Source organism: Nicotiana tomentosiformis, chromosome 8 (assembly GCF_000390325.3).
Source record: "Nicotiana tomentosiformis chromosome 8, ASM39032v3, whole genome shotgun sequence".
Classification (NCBI taxonomy): Eukaryota; Viridiplantae; Streptophyta; class Magnoliopsida; order Solanales; family Solanaceae; genus Nicotiana; species Nicotiana tomentosiformis.
In genome coordinates this window covers 93,912,009-93,929,297 of record NC_090819.1, presented here as the reverse complement: position 1 = coordinate 93,929,297, position 17,289 = coordinate 93,912,009, and the positions used below count along the sequence as shown (strand labels likewise).

At 40.1% G+C, this 17,289-nt stretch overlaps 1 protein-coding gene across 1 annotated transcript; it reads right to left on the bottom strand.

The window, feature by feature from the left end:
* Positions 1-594: 594 nt before the first annotated feature.
* Positions 595-1,053, bottom strand: LOC138897842 (uncharacterized). The gene has a single exon (XM_070183860.1). The coding sequence runs from the start codon at positions 1,051-1,053 to the stop codon at positions 595-597; it is 459 nt and encodes a 152-aa protein (XP_070039961.1).
* Between the last annotated feature and the right edge of the window lie 16,236 nt (positions 1,054-17,289).

The window sequence follows — 17,289 nt, the reverse complement described above, 5'->3', positions numbered from 1 at the left end:
CGGTTAACCTTGAAAGCATATACCAACGAAAAATTATTGTTAGACGACTAAGAAAATAATTATCATATGTTACTACAAAAATTCTCCCATAAGAATATTTTAATAGATTATATATTTGTCAAGATTTTTAATTTTTACTTAATATATATTCACTTATCAAAACTTTATTTATAACTTTAATAAAGTAAGATTGAAATAATATTCATGTATTAAAAAAGTTTGAAAAAACCGACAAAATTAAATCAATCTAAACCGATATAATTGGTTTGGTTCGACTTTGATAAAAATTGGACAAACCCGGCTTATGTACACCATCACGAACCTATTCTATACAAATAAAAAGTCAAAAAGTGAAACAACAGATTTATCAATTTTGGACTAGAAGTAATTATTTATAGAAAGATGACATAATTTACAACATAAAAAGGGACAAATGACCTGGGATGGAGAGAGAGCAATGTAGTGGAATAGTATTATTTTTTTGGTTAAATAGGGGATATATATATATATATATATATATATATATATATATATATATATATATATATATATATATATATATATATATATATAACAGCAAGACTAGAAAATACATTACAAAGTACTGTCAGTGCCGGGGTACTGTAATTCCCCCATTACTGCGATGTTTTGATATACTGTATCAATATTACATGCCAAAAATTTTCTAACAACTTCGGTTCCTAGGATGACTGCACAAAATATATCATTTGCAAACATCGGAGGAACTACTAGTAAGCTGAATCTTCCCAAAAAGCTTGGCTTTGCTGCCTCTTTTGCTAGTACATCTGCCACCCTATTCTGCTCCCTGTACGTGTGTCTCACCACGACCTTGTCCATCCTTTGCATTAACAACCTGCATTCACAAATCATGGGATCATATGTTAAGTTACCTGTGAGAAGCATTTGGATTATTTCTGGCGAGTCTGTATTGATGTCCAAAGGGATCCATCCATTTTGCTCAGCTAGTTGCAGCCCTTTCAGGAGAGATTTCAGTTCAACCATGCTATTGGTTGTATGTGGTATATTCTCCATATACCCCATAATCCAATTCCCGTTATGGCTCCTGAATACTCTACATATTCCTCTTATGCCCGGGTTACCCCTAGCGGCCCCATCTGTATTCAGTTTATAGTACCCTCTCCTGGGGGGCTCCCATTTCACATTGGTTTGGAAAGACTTCTTGATGGAGACATTTTTTACCAACATAAAGTATTCAGTTGCTTTAGAGATGGTGTTGATTGTATCTTTTTTGTTGTTGAAGAGGTTGTGATTCCTGGTTAGCCAGATGTGCCAGAAACAGAAGGGAGTGATGTTCTCCCAAGGAATATTTTTATTAAAGAGTGTGTTCCTAAGTTTATTCCAAGTTAATGGCCATTGTTGAGGTGAGAAAATGGGATTTTGTTGCCTACTCTCGTTTGAAGCCTTGGATAGCAACTCCTGCCAGAATTGAGTTGCATTTATATATTCAAAGAAAATGTGGTCACTTGTTTCTTGAATGCTTTAGCAGAAGCAGCATTTTGGGTTACAGTTAACCCCAATTCTGTGAACCCAGGCTCCTGCAGGTAACCTATTTTGGGCAAGAAGCCATATGAAGTTCTTAACTTTGTTGGGAGCTTTTAATTTCCAGATCCAATTAAAAGTCCCTTCCTCCTTATTTCCCAAGTGCTTATTGCTTTTGCTAAGGAAAGTGCAGGCACAGTTATTGGTGAAGGACCCATTAGGAGTCAATCCCCGGATTAGCTTGTCCTCCTTGATAGGGTTGAGAGGAATGAAAATAGAATTGATCATGTTAGAGATACTTGTAGGCAGATCCATAGAGATGAAAGAAAGGTCCTAGGTCCCTGAGTTGTAGACAGTGTCTACTTTGACAGTTATGTCATTTGGGGTAAGGGGTCCTTCAATCATATCCCTAATGGCTGGCTGGTTAGGGATCCAAGCATCATTCAGGAAACTCACCCTGTTCCCCTTGTGGACCACCCATCTGCTAGCCTTCCTACATGTATCCCAACCCTTGAGGATGCATTGCCAGGTAGGAGATTTAGGAATTTTGGGGGTATGGTTCCAATTACGGTGCTTAGAGATTAGAACTCTAGCCCATAAGCTTGAGGTATTATGATAGATCCTTCAGGCCAGACTAGCATGGGTCACTTTGTTTTTAAATTCTGCTTTTTGGAGCCCTAGCCCACCATTGGTCTTCTTCTTGGTGACCTTATTCCAATTAACCAGGTACATTTTTTTTCTTATTTGGGATAGTGCCCCAGATAAAGTTCCTCTGGATTCTATCAATTTGCTTGGTGATTTTTGTGGGCAAATTGATATATTGCATGGCATGGTTAGGGATACTATTAAGGGATGACTTAGCCAGAATGGTCCTATCAGTCATATGTAGACAATTTATTTTCCAGCCATCCAGCTTGGATTGCATATTGTCTATTATGAACTGAAAGTCAGAGCTAGTGGATCGTTTATGGAACATAGGAAAACCAAGGTATTTACCAAAGGAGGTAGTAGCTTGGATTGATAGTGCATTAGTGAGACATTCCATGGTGCCCTGGCTATTATTAGAGGAGAAGAGTACTCTGGACTTAGTGAGGCTGATTTTTTATCCAGAGTTTTCATTGAAGGACTGCAGGATAAAATATATGGTGGTACAGTTCCTATTGTTTACCTTGGCAAATAGTGTAAGGTCATCAACAAAAATAAAGTGGGAGATCCTAGGGCCAGACCTGCTAATACTTATAGGCTGCCATTGGTTGTCCAGCACAACCTAGTCAATTGACTTGGAGAGTCTTTCCATACACAGGATGAAAAGGTAAGGGGATATGGGATCCCCTTGTCTGATGCTTCTGGAGGGCTTAAATGCTTCAGTTTTACCTCCATTCACTAAGACTGAGATGCTGGAAGAGCTGATTCAAGACATAATTAACTTGGTCTGCCGAGGGGGAAAGTTGAAGGCATGGAGGGTGTCTCTGATGAAGGACCATTCTAGCATGTCAAAGGCTTTCTCTAGATCTATTTTGAGGATCATGTGAGCATGTTTCCCTTTCATTTTCCTAAAGTGAGTAATATACTCTTGTACAATGATAGCATTGTCAGAATCTCTCCTATTTGAAAGAAAACTGGCTTGGCTAGGGCCAATTATGTCAGAAAGCATTGGCTTGATTATGTTTACAATAATCTTAGTGATGGACTTGTAGATTGTGTTACAAAGTCCAATTGGTCCGAAGTTTTTGAGCATGGAAGCTTAGGGGCACTTTGGAATAAGACAAAGCAGAGTTTGATTCATGGTCTCATCCATGGATTTAGTAGTGAAACATTGCCTGCAAAAATAAATTACTGAATTTCTTACAATGCTCCAGTACTTCTAGTAGAAGAAGGGATGGAGTCCATCAGGCCCGGGAGCCTTGAAGGGCTTGAAGGAGAAGATGGCCATTTTTATTTCTCCCATTTCAAGGGGCATATCCAAACTATCCCTTTGAGAATCAGATAGGGTATGGGTCATGGCCAGGTAGTTGGTGGTGGAGATGGGAGCTTGTGAGTGTGAGGAGGTATAGAGATTCTTGAAGAAGGACAATATGGATGTTTTGATGTCTCCTTGATCATAAAGCCAGTTTCCATTCTCTTCTTTGAGGAAGAGGATCCCGTTTCTTCTTCTTTTATTGAGAGTAGATGTGTGGAAGAATCTAGTATTGACATCCCCATCATTAAGCTAGTTAATCCTAGATTTGAGCTTCCAGAAATCCTCCTCATTTTTGAGAATGGAATTAAGCTCATTGGTCAGGTTGTTTTCTAGGTTTAACAAGTAGCTGCTGATCTGGTAATTAAGGGATTTTTGGATTCCAGCAATTCTGGCTAAGATTCTTCTTTTTTTAGGGAATATATTGCCAAAAGTGTTTCTGTTCCACTGGGTCACAATCCTCTTAAAGGACTCGGTAGATTGAATTAGGGTGGAATTAGGGGGGAAAGCTTCATTGATGATACTGGGAAAGGATGGATGGCTAGTCCACATGGATTCAAACCTAAAAGGTCTGGTGGAATTATTGAGCCCCTTTTAGCACAACTTGAATGGGGCAGTGATTAGAGTGGGTTCTAGGAAGGTGTATCACAGTAGACTTAGGGTACTGGGAAGTCCAACTCTCATTGGCAAAACACCTATCTATTCTTTCAAGAATCAGACAAGTCCTATTCTTGTATCTTTTATTAGTCCACGTGAATTTACTTCCTTTGTAGCCTAAGTCTAATAATTTGCATTCATTAAGGCAGTTCCAAAACAGGTTACTACGACTAAGGTTTATTGGGTTGCCCCCAAATTTATCCCTAGCTTTCAAGACTTCATTGAAGTCGCCTCCCACAAACCAGTTGTTTATGTAGGTTTTGGAGATAGTAACTAAGCTCTCCTAGAGTAATTTTCTGTTAGTTAAAATATTACTAGCATAGATAGCAGAAAATAACCAAGGGGTGTGCTTAGGTAGTACTTTTACCATGACATGGATACCCTGAGGGGGTGTGAAAACCTCTTCCATACTAACACTATCCTCTTTCCACATAAGCACGATCCCCCCAGATAAGCCAATAGTTGGAGATTGGATTATCAGGTCAAACTGCAGTTCCTCTGCCAGTTTTTTGTGGTCAGCCATCTTGGTCTCTAGCAGTACAAGCAAAGCTGGCTTGTGGAGCTTGATCATATCTATGCAGTGCCTCTTGAATTCAGCGTTGTTACCACCCCTAATATTCCATATGATGTAGTTCATTAGGGGTGTTTGGGTGTGTTTCCTGAGGTTTCTCCATTCCTTGTGGAGTCCTCTTTGGTGTCGCTTTGTTCTTTCCCCTCATGCTGAGAACTGGAGTCAGGTTGAGAAGCGGCTTTGTCACTCCTTGGGAGTGGTGAGACACTAGGCTCAGTCTATATTTGGTCATTGTTCTTGGACACAGCAACACCAGTACTTCGCTAGTCTCCACACTGAACTCTATTGCCCTGATTGAGTCCAGTATTAGAGAGTCTTTGCGAAGGGGACTATAGGTTGTTCCTTCCATTTCTGGTGGGCTTTTCCTTTTTAGAAGATTTAGGGCCTTGTTGATTTCCATTGTGATGTTGCCCGGTGGTGGTGACAGACTCTTCTCTGGTGGAGCAGAAAATGATGGGGCCTGGTGGATTTGGGGTTCGATGGTCACAAAGACCGGCGACGTTGCTGGATCCTCCGTTGCCAGATCTAGGAAGAATGGTATGGTGTTGACAGGAAGGCTTGGGACATTAGGCTGTTGAGCAGAGGTGGATCGATGTTCGGTTACATGTTATCGTTGTTCGTCATCGTTTGCCATAGGCATGGACCAAAGGCAGCCAAGGCCTTGTTCAGGGCTTCCACCGTTACCCTCACCAAATGTGCTGGATTCTGGAAAATCAAGGTCATTGGTTGATTTCACATGGTGAAATTGTAGGCTAACCCCTGTCCCTGTAACGCCACCTCCAGTCAGGATGCTGGTAGGTGGTCCGTCGGCAGTGGCAGCGAAGTCACAATGGTGGGTGGCGTAGTGGAATAGTATTAATTAAAGAAAAAAAGAACGGAGAGAAAGACAAATAGAAGAAGAAAAAGAAAAGGAACAAAAAAAGAAGTGAGGTGGATGAAGTAGCGCTATGCATAATCGAAACCAAAAATTTTAGTATTTGGTATTTAATATTTTGGTATTTAGTATAGTATTTGGTTTAAATTTTTAAAAAAAAATTGATATTAGTTTTGGTATTGGTATTTACAAAAATAATACTGAAATACAGATACCGTACCGAAATATATAATAAGTTGCACAATACACATATTATTGATTATAACATATTAAGTTAGATAATACTTTCTTTTGGTATGTGTCACACCTCCTTTTTCCGAAGGCGGGTAGGGGATAAGGGAGTTTTTCCAATTTAAGTGACAATATTCGAAATGGGATTATTTATTAAATCAGAGTCGCCACTTGGGATAATTTATGGTGTCCCAAGTCACCGGTTTATTTTAAATCCCAAATCGAGGAAATTTGACTCTATTTATGGTCCGCGAACACAGAAGACCGGGTAAGAAATTCTGTTAACCCGGGAGAAGGTGTGAGGCGCTCCCGAATTATGTGGTTTTAGCACGGTCGCTCAACTATCAATAATCGGCCTAATTATCTGATTAATATATATTTATAACCTATTGTGCATTTTAGCTTTTTAACCGCTTTTAATTATTTATGGAGTTTATTTGAATAAGTCGCGATGTCACGCACTCATTAGTTTTTGTACACATTGCGAATCGCGCCACGTGAAACGTACCCGCGATTTACAACGTGTTGATTTTATTATTAACATTTGAAGTTATAGTCGAGTCACGTGAAACGCACACTCGAATTGGGATTTGCGTATTATGACTATGTCACGGGAACCGTACCCATAGTCACGATAATTTATTATTAATCGCACCTAAAGCACACTACGATTGTTCATGAATTATTTATTTCCTTTTTTTTTCTAAGGTTTGAGAATATTGTAAGATTAAGAGTCATGAATATTGGATTGGTTGTGGAGAAGATGTATAATTTTAACTATTTGGATTAACAAAAATTGCATTCTTTCAATTAACGATACTAATGGCCTATTCCTGACGGATGAGCACTAAACATTTTGGAACCCAATCCCTTTTATTTTGTTCTTAACACTTATGAATAACTCTGTAGATGAAACAAACCCATCACAATAACCAAATAAGTAATTCAAACTTCGCGTTCTAACTAGCTACAGAAGCAATTACAACTTCTGTCTTTCTATTTCCCTAGCAGATTCACAATTCACAAGGAGGCAACTATCATTAATCATACAGCTCAAAACAGAAATCACTTGGAATAAGTTTAATCCTGTAAGTTCATCTTAAGCATGAATCACTGCTTTTAGGAAGCGGGTTCTATCAACAAACCGTATCAATTTAATCAACCATTACTTAACAATTTTGACATTTAATTGAAACATGTATTACATCATCAGATATTCATCAAAGAAGGAAACTTAGGCAGATTTGGAAACTAAACAGACCAGATCTAAAAGATCAATCACCTACTAAATATGAACAACTAATGTTTTATTTCCAAACTCGAAATGAAGGATAACAGATGAAAATCCACATACCTAAATAGTAGAAAATGAATGAACTCAACCAAATAAAGGTCTGAAATTGTAGAAATGAAACTCAGTAACTTGAAGCAAACGTGTCCAGCAGCAGTCGACACCGATTTGAGAGTTTAATCTTTCTTAAAAACCCAGGGATTAACCAACAAAATCAACAGAAAACCAAACAGCTCTTTGAACCTGCAGATCTAAACTAACATTTTTTGGCATTTTTAGTACTTTCAACTGTTGTTCTTATGTTTTTTTTTAAGCTACCCTTGATTTCAAATCTAAAGAAAATGAAATTGCAGATGGTGAGGCGAGTCCATGAGTATGGTGTCTGAGAGAGGTGAGAGTGAAAGATTGAGAGGGAGAGATGGGGTTTGTCCGTTTCTTTTTCTCTATCCCTCAATAGCAAAAAAGGTCATATTAACAAACAGAAAAATTCAAATTCATTACAAATTGGGACCAGTATAAGGATAATGGTAATTGATGAATAAACTCAAACTCAGAATTTTAGCTTCTTAACGCAGATACAAACACATCACAGCTGAGCAATTAGTGTAAATAAATCTTATATCAATTAACATGTATACATGAAATTAAACATGGACACAAAATGCGATTCAGATCTTCAAGTGAACATCCTAGTAGAGAAATGCAGAGGTTGATCAGAGGAAAGGATTCAAACTAATTTAGCCTTTAAGCACATCAGATCTAACAGCGTAAAGCAACAAACAACTCCAGCTTCATTGATGATTTCAAGTCAAAGTAACAGAGACGTATGAACATACCTATGAGCAGAACACAGCTGAAATTGGACCAAATAAAGGTCAGAAAAATCAGAGAGAATTCAGCTATGCAGATACAACAGCTTCAACAACGACAAAGAGAAATCTGCACTTCAAAAGGAAGCTTCTCGAGCAGCAGCGAGCTCAAAAACTTCTCAGTCGAAGTCCAGTTTTCAACTCAAAATCCAGAGTGAAAAGAAGAGACGGAATATTTTTTTTATTTTTAGACAGTAATCAAAAAAATCAACCGACGAACACTGACCGTGTTTCTTCTCTTTCTATATTTTTTTCTGAAACTAAACCAGAAAAATAAAATAAAATAAAAAGAATGAAGACGAACCACTCAAAAGGAAAAGAACATTATTTTTTTTTTTTTTTCAGAACCCTAACTTTCCTTTTCGATTTTCCTCTGAAATTTATTTTTGTTCAAAAAAAAAAAACCCACCCCCACAAATCTCTTAACATCCCTATATATACCCGAAATTTTCATACCCTTTTTTTCTTTCTTCAAGTCATGCCCAAAATTCCTCTTTCCGTCCGAAAAATCCGCGAGAATCCGATTCTCTTTCTTGTGAACCAAATCGGACAAATGGAGGTCTAGGATCTTGAATCTCTCAGATCCTACGACCACCATTCATCCGAGATTGTTCTCAATACCAAAATCGCATGAAGCCTAAGGGAAAGAAGAATCTTTCTGTCAGAGGTCGTTACGGGACGGGTGACGTGGAGGAGGGAGGGTGAAGGAACCACGTGCGTGAGTTGGAGGGAGAGTGAACTCGCTTGAGTTCAAGCGAGTTCGGTCGACGGAAAGAGAGAAAAGGGGGCGGGCACCGCTTGGTTAGGAATTAGGTTTAGGGTTCTGGGGGAGGGGAAACGCATAATAGGCTTTTTATATGGGGAGTGAGAGTGGACTGTGTCCGTTGGATGGCGATGGATTGAATGGTCGAGATCGATCCGTCCAAAACGACGTCGTTCGCTCTTAGTTGTGAGACTGGACCGGGTGAGGGGTTGGGCTTGGCGGAATTCAGGTGAGTGTTTGGGCCAAATTGTTTTGGCCCAGATTTAAACCCAAACCGAATTTCCTTCTCTTTTTCTTTTTCCTTGATTTTAAATAAAATTAATTAATCAAAAACCTAAATTAAGTGTTAAATCAATCTAATTTGTAGGAATAAACCTAGTTATCTATTTTACCATTAATTAATTTAGACTAATGAAGGAAGAATTACTTAATTTGCGATTAAAAGCTAAAAATACAAAAATGACCCATATTTTGTGATTTTCTGTTTAATAATGCAATTAACTTATGTAATTAAATCCTAAATGCAACTAAACCTAAAGTGTTATGCATGAAATACTTTTAGACATTTTGGTATTTTTCTTATGATTTTTAGAATGTTAAATATGCAAATAAATGCAAGAAACAATTAACCGAAAATCCCTACAAATTCTGTAAAACCTAAAACAATTAAGAAAAAATCTATTTGTGAATTTTGTAGGAATATTTTAGTCGGGCAAAAATCACGTGCTCACAGCTGCCCCTCTTTGCTTGAAAACACGAAGAGTTTTCGGGCAAAGATACATTGAGCAAATACGAGCGATTTTTGACCGTTTGCATACTCCATGGAAGCATTTTGAAAACGTTTGACCGAACCTTGCTTCCGAGGTTGCCTACATATCCTCGGCTATGGAGGAATCAGGTCAGTGTAGTTCTGAAAATTTTGGTAACTGGAATTACCGAGAAGCTGTGTTTCACTGTTGCTGCTGCTGCTGCTCTTTCTTGCTGAGCTCCTTATTACACCAAAGTCAAAATGAAAAAGAAACTAACTAATCCTATCAGCTACGAGTTACAAGATTCCTATCTATGGGTCTTCTGAAGCTTGATCTTGAGTCTTGAATGGTTCTTCATGCGGACTTTTGACTTGAACCTTGATGTTTGCTAGCTGTAGGTGCTAGTTCTTTCTTCTTCAGCTTTTCGGATCAAGATGGGACATGCAAAACTTGCGACTTCAATCATGTCTTGAGCAGCCCATATCTTTTCATCGACTTCTGCATTTCGGATCCACTTCTCTTTTATTCTATGTTGAGACTTCTTCCTTTGGCCATCTCCGACTGTCAGCTCGCATTCTTGAGGCAAACTTTTGCTACTTCTAACTTGAATTGAATTCTTAAGTGACTTCCCTTGTTTTCCAGGTGGGTGCCTGATGACTTGAAATAAATTCCTTCGTTTTCCAGGTGGGCGCCTGCTGACTTAAAACTGAAATGAATTCCCTCGTTCTCCAGGTGGGCGCCTGATGACTTAAAAACTTGAAATAAATTCCCTCGTTCTCCAGGTGGGCGCCTGATGACTTAAAACTGAAATAAATTCCCTCACTCTCCAGGTGGGCGCCTGATGACTTAAAAACTTGAAATATATTCCCTCATTCTCCAGGTGGGCGCTTGATGACTTAAAAACTTTGAAATAAATTCCCTCATTCTCCAGGTGGGCGCCTGATGACTTAGAAACTTGAAATAAATTCCCTCATTCTCCAGGTGGGCGCCTGATGACTTAAAAACTTGAAATAAATTCCCTCGTTCTCCAGGTGGGCGCCTGATGACTTAAAAATTTGAAATAAATTCCCTCATTCTCCAGGTGGGCGCCTGATGTCTTAGACTGAAATGAATTCCCTCGTTCTCCAGGTGGGCGCCTGATGACTTAAAACTGAAATAAATTCCCTCATTCTCTAGGTGGGCGCCTGATGACTTAAAAACTTGAAATATATTCCCTCATTCTCCAGGTGGGCGCCTGATAACTTAAAAACTTTGAAATAAATTCCCTCATTCTCCAGGTGGGTGCCTGATGACTTAGAAACTTGAAATAAATTCCCTCATTCTCCAGGTGGGCGCCTGATGACTTAAAAACTTGAAATAAATTCCCTCGTTCTCCAGGTGGGCGCCTGATGACTTAAAAACTTGAAATATATTCCCTCATTCTCCGGGTGGGCGCCTGATGACTTAAAAACTTTGAAATAAATTCCCTCATTCTCCAGGTGGGCGCCTGATGACTTAGAAACTTGAAATAAATTCCCTCATTCTCCAGGTGGGCACCTGATGTCTTAAACTGAAATGAATTCTCTCATTCTCCAGGTGGGCGCCTGATGACTTAAAACTTGAAATATATTCCCTCATTCTCCAGGTGGGCGCCTGATGACTTAAAAACTTTGAAATAAATTTCCTCATTCTCCAGGTGGGCGCCTGGTGACTTAGAAACTTGAAATAAATTCCCTCATTCTCCAGGTGGGCGCCTGATGTCTTAAACTGAAATGAATTCCCTCGTTCTCCAGGTGGGCGCCTGATGACTTAAAACCGAAATAAATTCCCTCGTTTTCCAGGTGGGCGCCTGCTGACTTAAAACTGAAATGAATTCCCTCGTTCTCTAGGTGGGCGCCTGATGACTTAAAAACTTGAAATATATTCCCTTATTCTCCAGGTGGGCGCCTGATGACTTAAAAACTTTGAAATAAATTCCCTCATTCTCCAGGTGGGCGCCTGATGACTTAGAAACTTGAAATAAATTCCCTCATTCTCCAGGTGGGCGCCTGATGATTTAAAAACTTGAAATAAATTCCCTCGTTCTCCAGGTGGGCGCCTGATGACTTAAAACTGAAATGAATTCCCTCGTTCTCCAGGTGGGCGCCTGATGACTTAAAAACTTGAAATAAATTCCCTCGTTCTCCAGGTGGGCGCCTGATGACTTAAAACTGAAATAAATTCCCTCATTCTCCAGGTGGGCGCCTGAAACTTAAAATTAGATCCCATTGTCCAGGAGGGTCCTGAAAACTTAAAACTGAACTTATCTGGGACATACTCTCCTCATGGGGGATTCCTAGCAAAGCAAACAAGATTTCTTTCCCCTGGTTAAAACAAAGAAAATTTTGTTAGTTTGAAACTGTGGCAGTTAGTTTGCGGCATCCTTGCTGAAGGTGTCTGCTTCTGCCACTATCCTCTTCATTTTGATTAGCTTCTTAGGGCTACGAAGAATTGCTTGACCTTTCAATCGGGCCTTGAACACAAAACCTCTGAATGACTTGCATCCCTTACACTTAACTCATCGTATAACACTTTCATTATGACAATTGTGGAACCTTTGTATTTCCTACAAATTCACAAATCACTTGACCACCTGAACTTCAGTTACCATCGCATTGCTCATTCTAAACCATGTCACTTGGGATGTGCCTGGCCAAATTTCGCTTGGTGCAAATAAAAAGTCGGTAGTGAGCTTTGAAGTCCTTCCTTGCTTGCTTAACAAAAGACTAATTTGACAGAGACTTAGAAAAATAGACGCAAAAGAAAAACGAAGCGAAGTGACTTCGAGAATTAGGAATATAAAAAGAAAAACTGAGATGACTATTTGAAGAAAAAATTGAAAAGAGACTTATCTGAATGAATCAGCTGGCTATAATGATCATGACACGCATTTCGGATTGATCAGCCTAATCCATCCAACTAATCACATTTCTGTTCATGTCATTTCTTCATACTTCAAAACCTGGGCTTTCAACGATCCAACTTTTCCGTAAAGTTACCAACCTCTTTCGACTTGTAGTGCCCCGAGGGGTTTTCACCAACAAGCCTCTCTCATTTGTCCATCTCTCAACTCACCGCCGCCTTACGGTGCCCATGAGGGTTTTCACCAATAAGACTCTCTCATTTTAACTCTTCCTCAGCTCACAATCGCCTTATGGTGCCCGTGAGGGTTTTCACCAATAAGACTCTCTTATTTATTCACTTTTCCTCGTGCCCGTGAACAAAGGTGCTACCCGCGATGTAAATAATACCTTCATCTCACTTGACTTGGCATCCTCAAAGTCGATCAGAAGGTCTTTCTTTGGACTGTAATGTAGGTTTTGGACAGGGTTAGAAAGAAAGGGTGGCATGCAGGCTCAAAATAATTTGAGATGAAGGGGTTCAAAATTACAACTTTTGGAACCAGATCTTTTTACAAAACTAAAACTTCTGCCCCTGTTTCTTCGAATCTGGGGACTTTTGGATTTTTTTTTGAAGGGACCGAACCGTGTAAGGCTGCCTACGTATCCTTAAAAGGAATCAGGTCGAACGTAGTTCAAACATAAGAGTTTTGTTTTTGTTACTTTGCTTTTCTTTTCTTTTTTTTTCTTTTCTTTTTTCTTTCTTTGCTTTTCTCTTTTCCTTCTTTTTTTCTTTTTCTTTTTTTTTCTTTTCTTTTTTTTTTATTCTTTTATATTTCTAACACTGCTTCTGATTCCAAAAGAGGGGTATGAAAGAAAATAAATAAGGCTCAAAAAGGGGTAATAAATGATAAAAGTGTTTGGGATAGCAGAATAAAATGCCTTCGTCATTCCAACTTTGAACGTGTCTAGTACAAAATGCGATTGAAGATAAGCAAAGAAATCATACATAATATCTCTTGACTGCATCAGAATTGATAGCCACATCCACACATTTACCTTCTATGTCTGTTAAATATAAAGCGCCATTGGGCAACACCTTTGTCACAATGAAAGGCCCCTTCCAGTTTGGGGCAAACTTGCCTTTAGCCTCAGCCTGATGTGGAAGGATGCGTTTCAATACCAGCTGACCCACTTCAAATTTTCGGGGCCGAACCTTCTTATTGTATGCTTTTGCCATCCTTTTATGATACAATTGACCATGGCATACTGCTGCCAATCTTTTTCCGTCAATCAAACTCAATTGCTCTAGCCGGGTTTTGACCCACTCATCATCATCAATTCCAGCTTCAACAACGACCCGCAGGGATGGAATCTCGACTTCCGCAGGTATAACTGCCTCGGTTCCATATACCAGCAAATAGGGGGTTGCACCTATTGAAGTGCGAACAGTAGTGCGATAACCCAGCAAAGCAAAAGGTAACTTTTCATGCCATTGCCTCGAACCTTGCACCATCTTTCGAAGTATCTTCTTTATGTTCTTGTTAGCAGCCTCAACAGCTCCGTTTGCCTTAGGACGATATGGAGTGGAGTTTCGATGCGTAATCTTGAACTGTTGGCATACCTCTTTCATCAAATGACTATTGAGGTTAACAGCATTATCTGTGATGATTACCTTGGGAATTCCAAACCGGCAAATGATATTTGAATGAACAAAATCTACCACTGCCTTCTTGGTTACGGACTTGAAAGTTACAGCTTCGACCCACTTAGTAAAGTAATCAATGGCCACCAGAATAAACCTATGCCCATTTGACGCGGCCGGCTCAATCGGTCCAATGACATCCATGCCCCAAGCGACAAAGGGCCAAGGCGCCGACATTGTATGTAGCTCAGATGGCGGGGAATGAATCAAATCACCGTGCACCTGGCATTGATGACATTTGCGAACAAAGCTGATGCAATCACGTTCCATGGTGAGCCAATAATAACCTGCTCGAAGAATCTTCTTCGTCAAGACATACCCACTCATATGTGGCCCGCAAACCCCGGAATGCACTTCGGCCATGATAGTCGAGGCTTGTTTAGCATCTATACACCTTAGTAAACCTAGATCTAGAGTTCTCTTATACAATATTCCCCCACTTAAGAAAAATCCGCTAGCCAGACGTCGAATGGTTCTCTTTTGATCGTCTGTGGCATGTGCCGGATATACCCCTGATTTGATGTATTCCTCAATGTCGTGGAACCAAGGCTCGCCATCGAGTTCCTCCTCGACCACATTGCAATAGGCATGCTGATCACGGATTTGGATATGCAGAGGGTCGACATAAATCTCATCCGGATGGTGTAACATTGACGCCAGAGTGGCCAAGGCGTCGACAATCTCATTATGAATCCTGGGAATATGCCTGAATTCTAACGACCTGAATCGTTGACAAAGATCATGCAGACATTGTCGATACGGTATGAGCTTCAAATCACGGGTCTCCCATTCTCCCTGAATCTGGTGAACCAACAAATCTGAGTCTCCCAAAACCAATATTTCTTGAACTCCCATGTCTATAGCTAACCTCAAACCCAGGATGCATGCCTCGTATTCAGCCATGTTGTTAGTGCAATAAAATCGAAGTCGAGCTGTTACGGGATAGTGATGCCTTGTTTCAGAAATGAGTACAGCCCCTATTCCGACACCTTTCATATTGGCGGCTCCATCAAAGAAAAGTTTCCAACCTGGCTTTTCATCATGATCAGCCTCGTCAACATACATCGCTTCCTCATCAGGAAAATAAGTCTTCAATGGCTCATATGCTTCATCCACCGGATTTTCGGCCAAGTGATCGGCTAGGGCTTGGGCTTTCATCGCGGTTCGAGTCACATAGATGATGTCAAATTCTATGAGTAAAATCTGCCACTTTGCCAACCTCCCTGTGGGCATAGGCTTCTGAAAGATATACCTTAGAGGATCCATGCGAGAAATGAGGTAAGTAGTGTAGGATGACAGATTATGCTTCAACTTTTGCGCCACCCAAGTTAGGGCGCAACATGTCCTTTCAAGAAGAGTATACTTAATCTCATAAGGAGTGAACTTCTTGCTGAGGTAATAAATGGCTTGCTCTTTCTTGCCCGTGATGTCGTGTTGACCCAACACACAACCAAAAGAATTATCCGTGACTGTCAAATAGAGGATTAAAGGTCTCCCAGGTTCTGGCGGGACCAACACAGGGGGGTTCAGCAGGTAATTCTTGATCTTATCAAATGCTTCCTGACACTCATCGGTCCACTTAACCGCAGCATTCTTCTTTAGTAACTTAAAGATGGGCTCACAAGTTGTCGTGAGTTGAGCAATAAACCTGCTGATGTAGTTTAACCTCCCGAGCAGGCTCATCACCTCAGTTTTATTCTTTGGTGGTGGTAGTTCTTGGATGGCCTTAATCTTTGACGGATCCAACTCGATGCCGCATCGACTGACTATGAATCCCAACAGTTTCCCCGACGGGACACCAAATGCACATTTCGCCGGATTGAGCTTGAGGTTGTACCTGCGGAGCCTTTGGAAAAACTTTCTCAAATCCCCAGCATGGTCGGACTGCTTCTTTGACTTTATGATCACATCATCTACATAAACCTCAATTTCCTTGTGTATCATGTCATGAAATATAGTAGTCATTGCCCTCATGCAAGTTGCCCCAGCATTCTTTAAACCGAATGGCATTACCCGGTAGCAATACGTCCCCCATGGCGTGATGAATGCTGTCTTTTCTGCGTCTTCCTCGTCCATCAGGATCTGATGATATCTCGCATAACAATCCACGAAAGACCCGATCTCGTGCTTGGCACAATTATCAATCAGAATGTGGATATTCGGCAATGGAAAGTTATCCTTTGGACTTGCCTTGTTGAGATCACGATAATCAACACACACCCTCGTCTTACCATCCTTCTTTGGTACTGGTACCACATTAGCTAACCAAGTGGGATACTGAGTGACCCGAATGACCTTTGCCTCCAGTTGCTTTGTGATTTCTTCTTTAATCTTTACACTCATATCAGTCTTGAACTTTCTTAACTTTTGCTTGACAGGAGGGAATGTAGGGTCGGTTGGCAATTTATGAGCTACCAAATCAGTACTCAAGCCCGGCATGTCGTCATACGACCATGCAAAGACATCTTTGTATGCAAATAGTGTTTTGATTATTTCTTCCTTGATTTGCGGTTCCAGATGCACACTTATCTTGGTTTCTCTGACATTATTTTGATCCCCTAAATTGATTGCTTCGGTTTCATTCAAATTAGGCTTGGGTTTTTCTTCGAAGTGTTTTAGTTCTCTACTGACTTCCTCAAATGCCACCTCTTCATCGTATTCTGTTTCATCATCACCCTCTACTTCTTGGATCGTTATTTCAGAATTAGATTAGCTTTTAAGATATGGCTGAAAATTCCTCATGCATGTCATGTCATTGAAACCAGCATAAAAGGAACTGTACAGAAAGAAAAGCAAAAACAAAAATGAAACGCTATCAGGATTAATGGAAAACGGGAAATTGTATTTCATTGAAAATAAAAGGATAAGAGGGTTTGTACATCAAAACAAGCAAAAAATAAAAAATCTGGATTACAACCCTGGAATAAACCAGATAGCAGAAAGGAAAACAAAGCAAACTACCAAAACTCCTTCCGGGCGGGGAGAGGAGTAGCTTTCCAATTGCTAAGCTTTACATTTGGCCCAACGAGCTGCACATCGGCATTAATGGAACCTTCCCCGATTTCTACCATATTAACCTCATCAAACAAACTCTGGAATCTCTTGATCAACTCTTCATCAAAGTCGACCACAGGTTTTGGGACCGCTGATATTGGGCGTTTTGCGACCCCTGGCTTGACAAAAGACTTGGAGATATGTGGAACAGGCTTAGGAAGTGACCATGCCTTTCCTTTCAAACTTTTA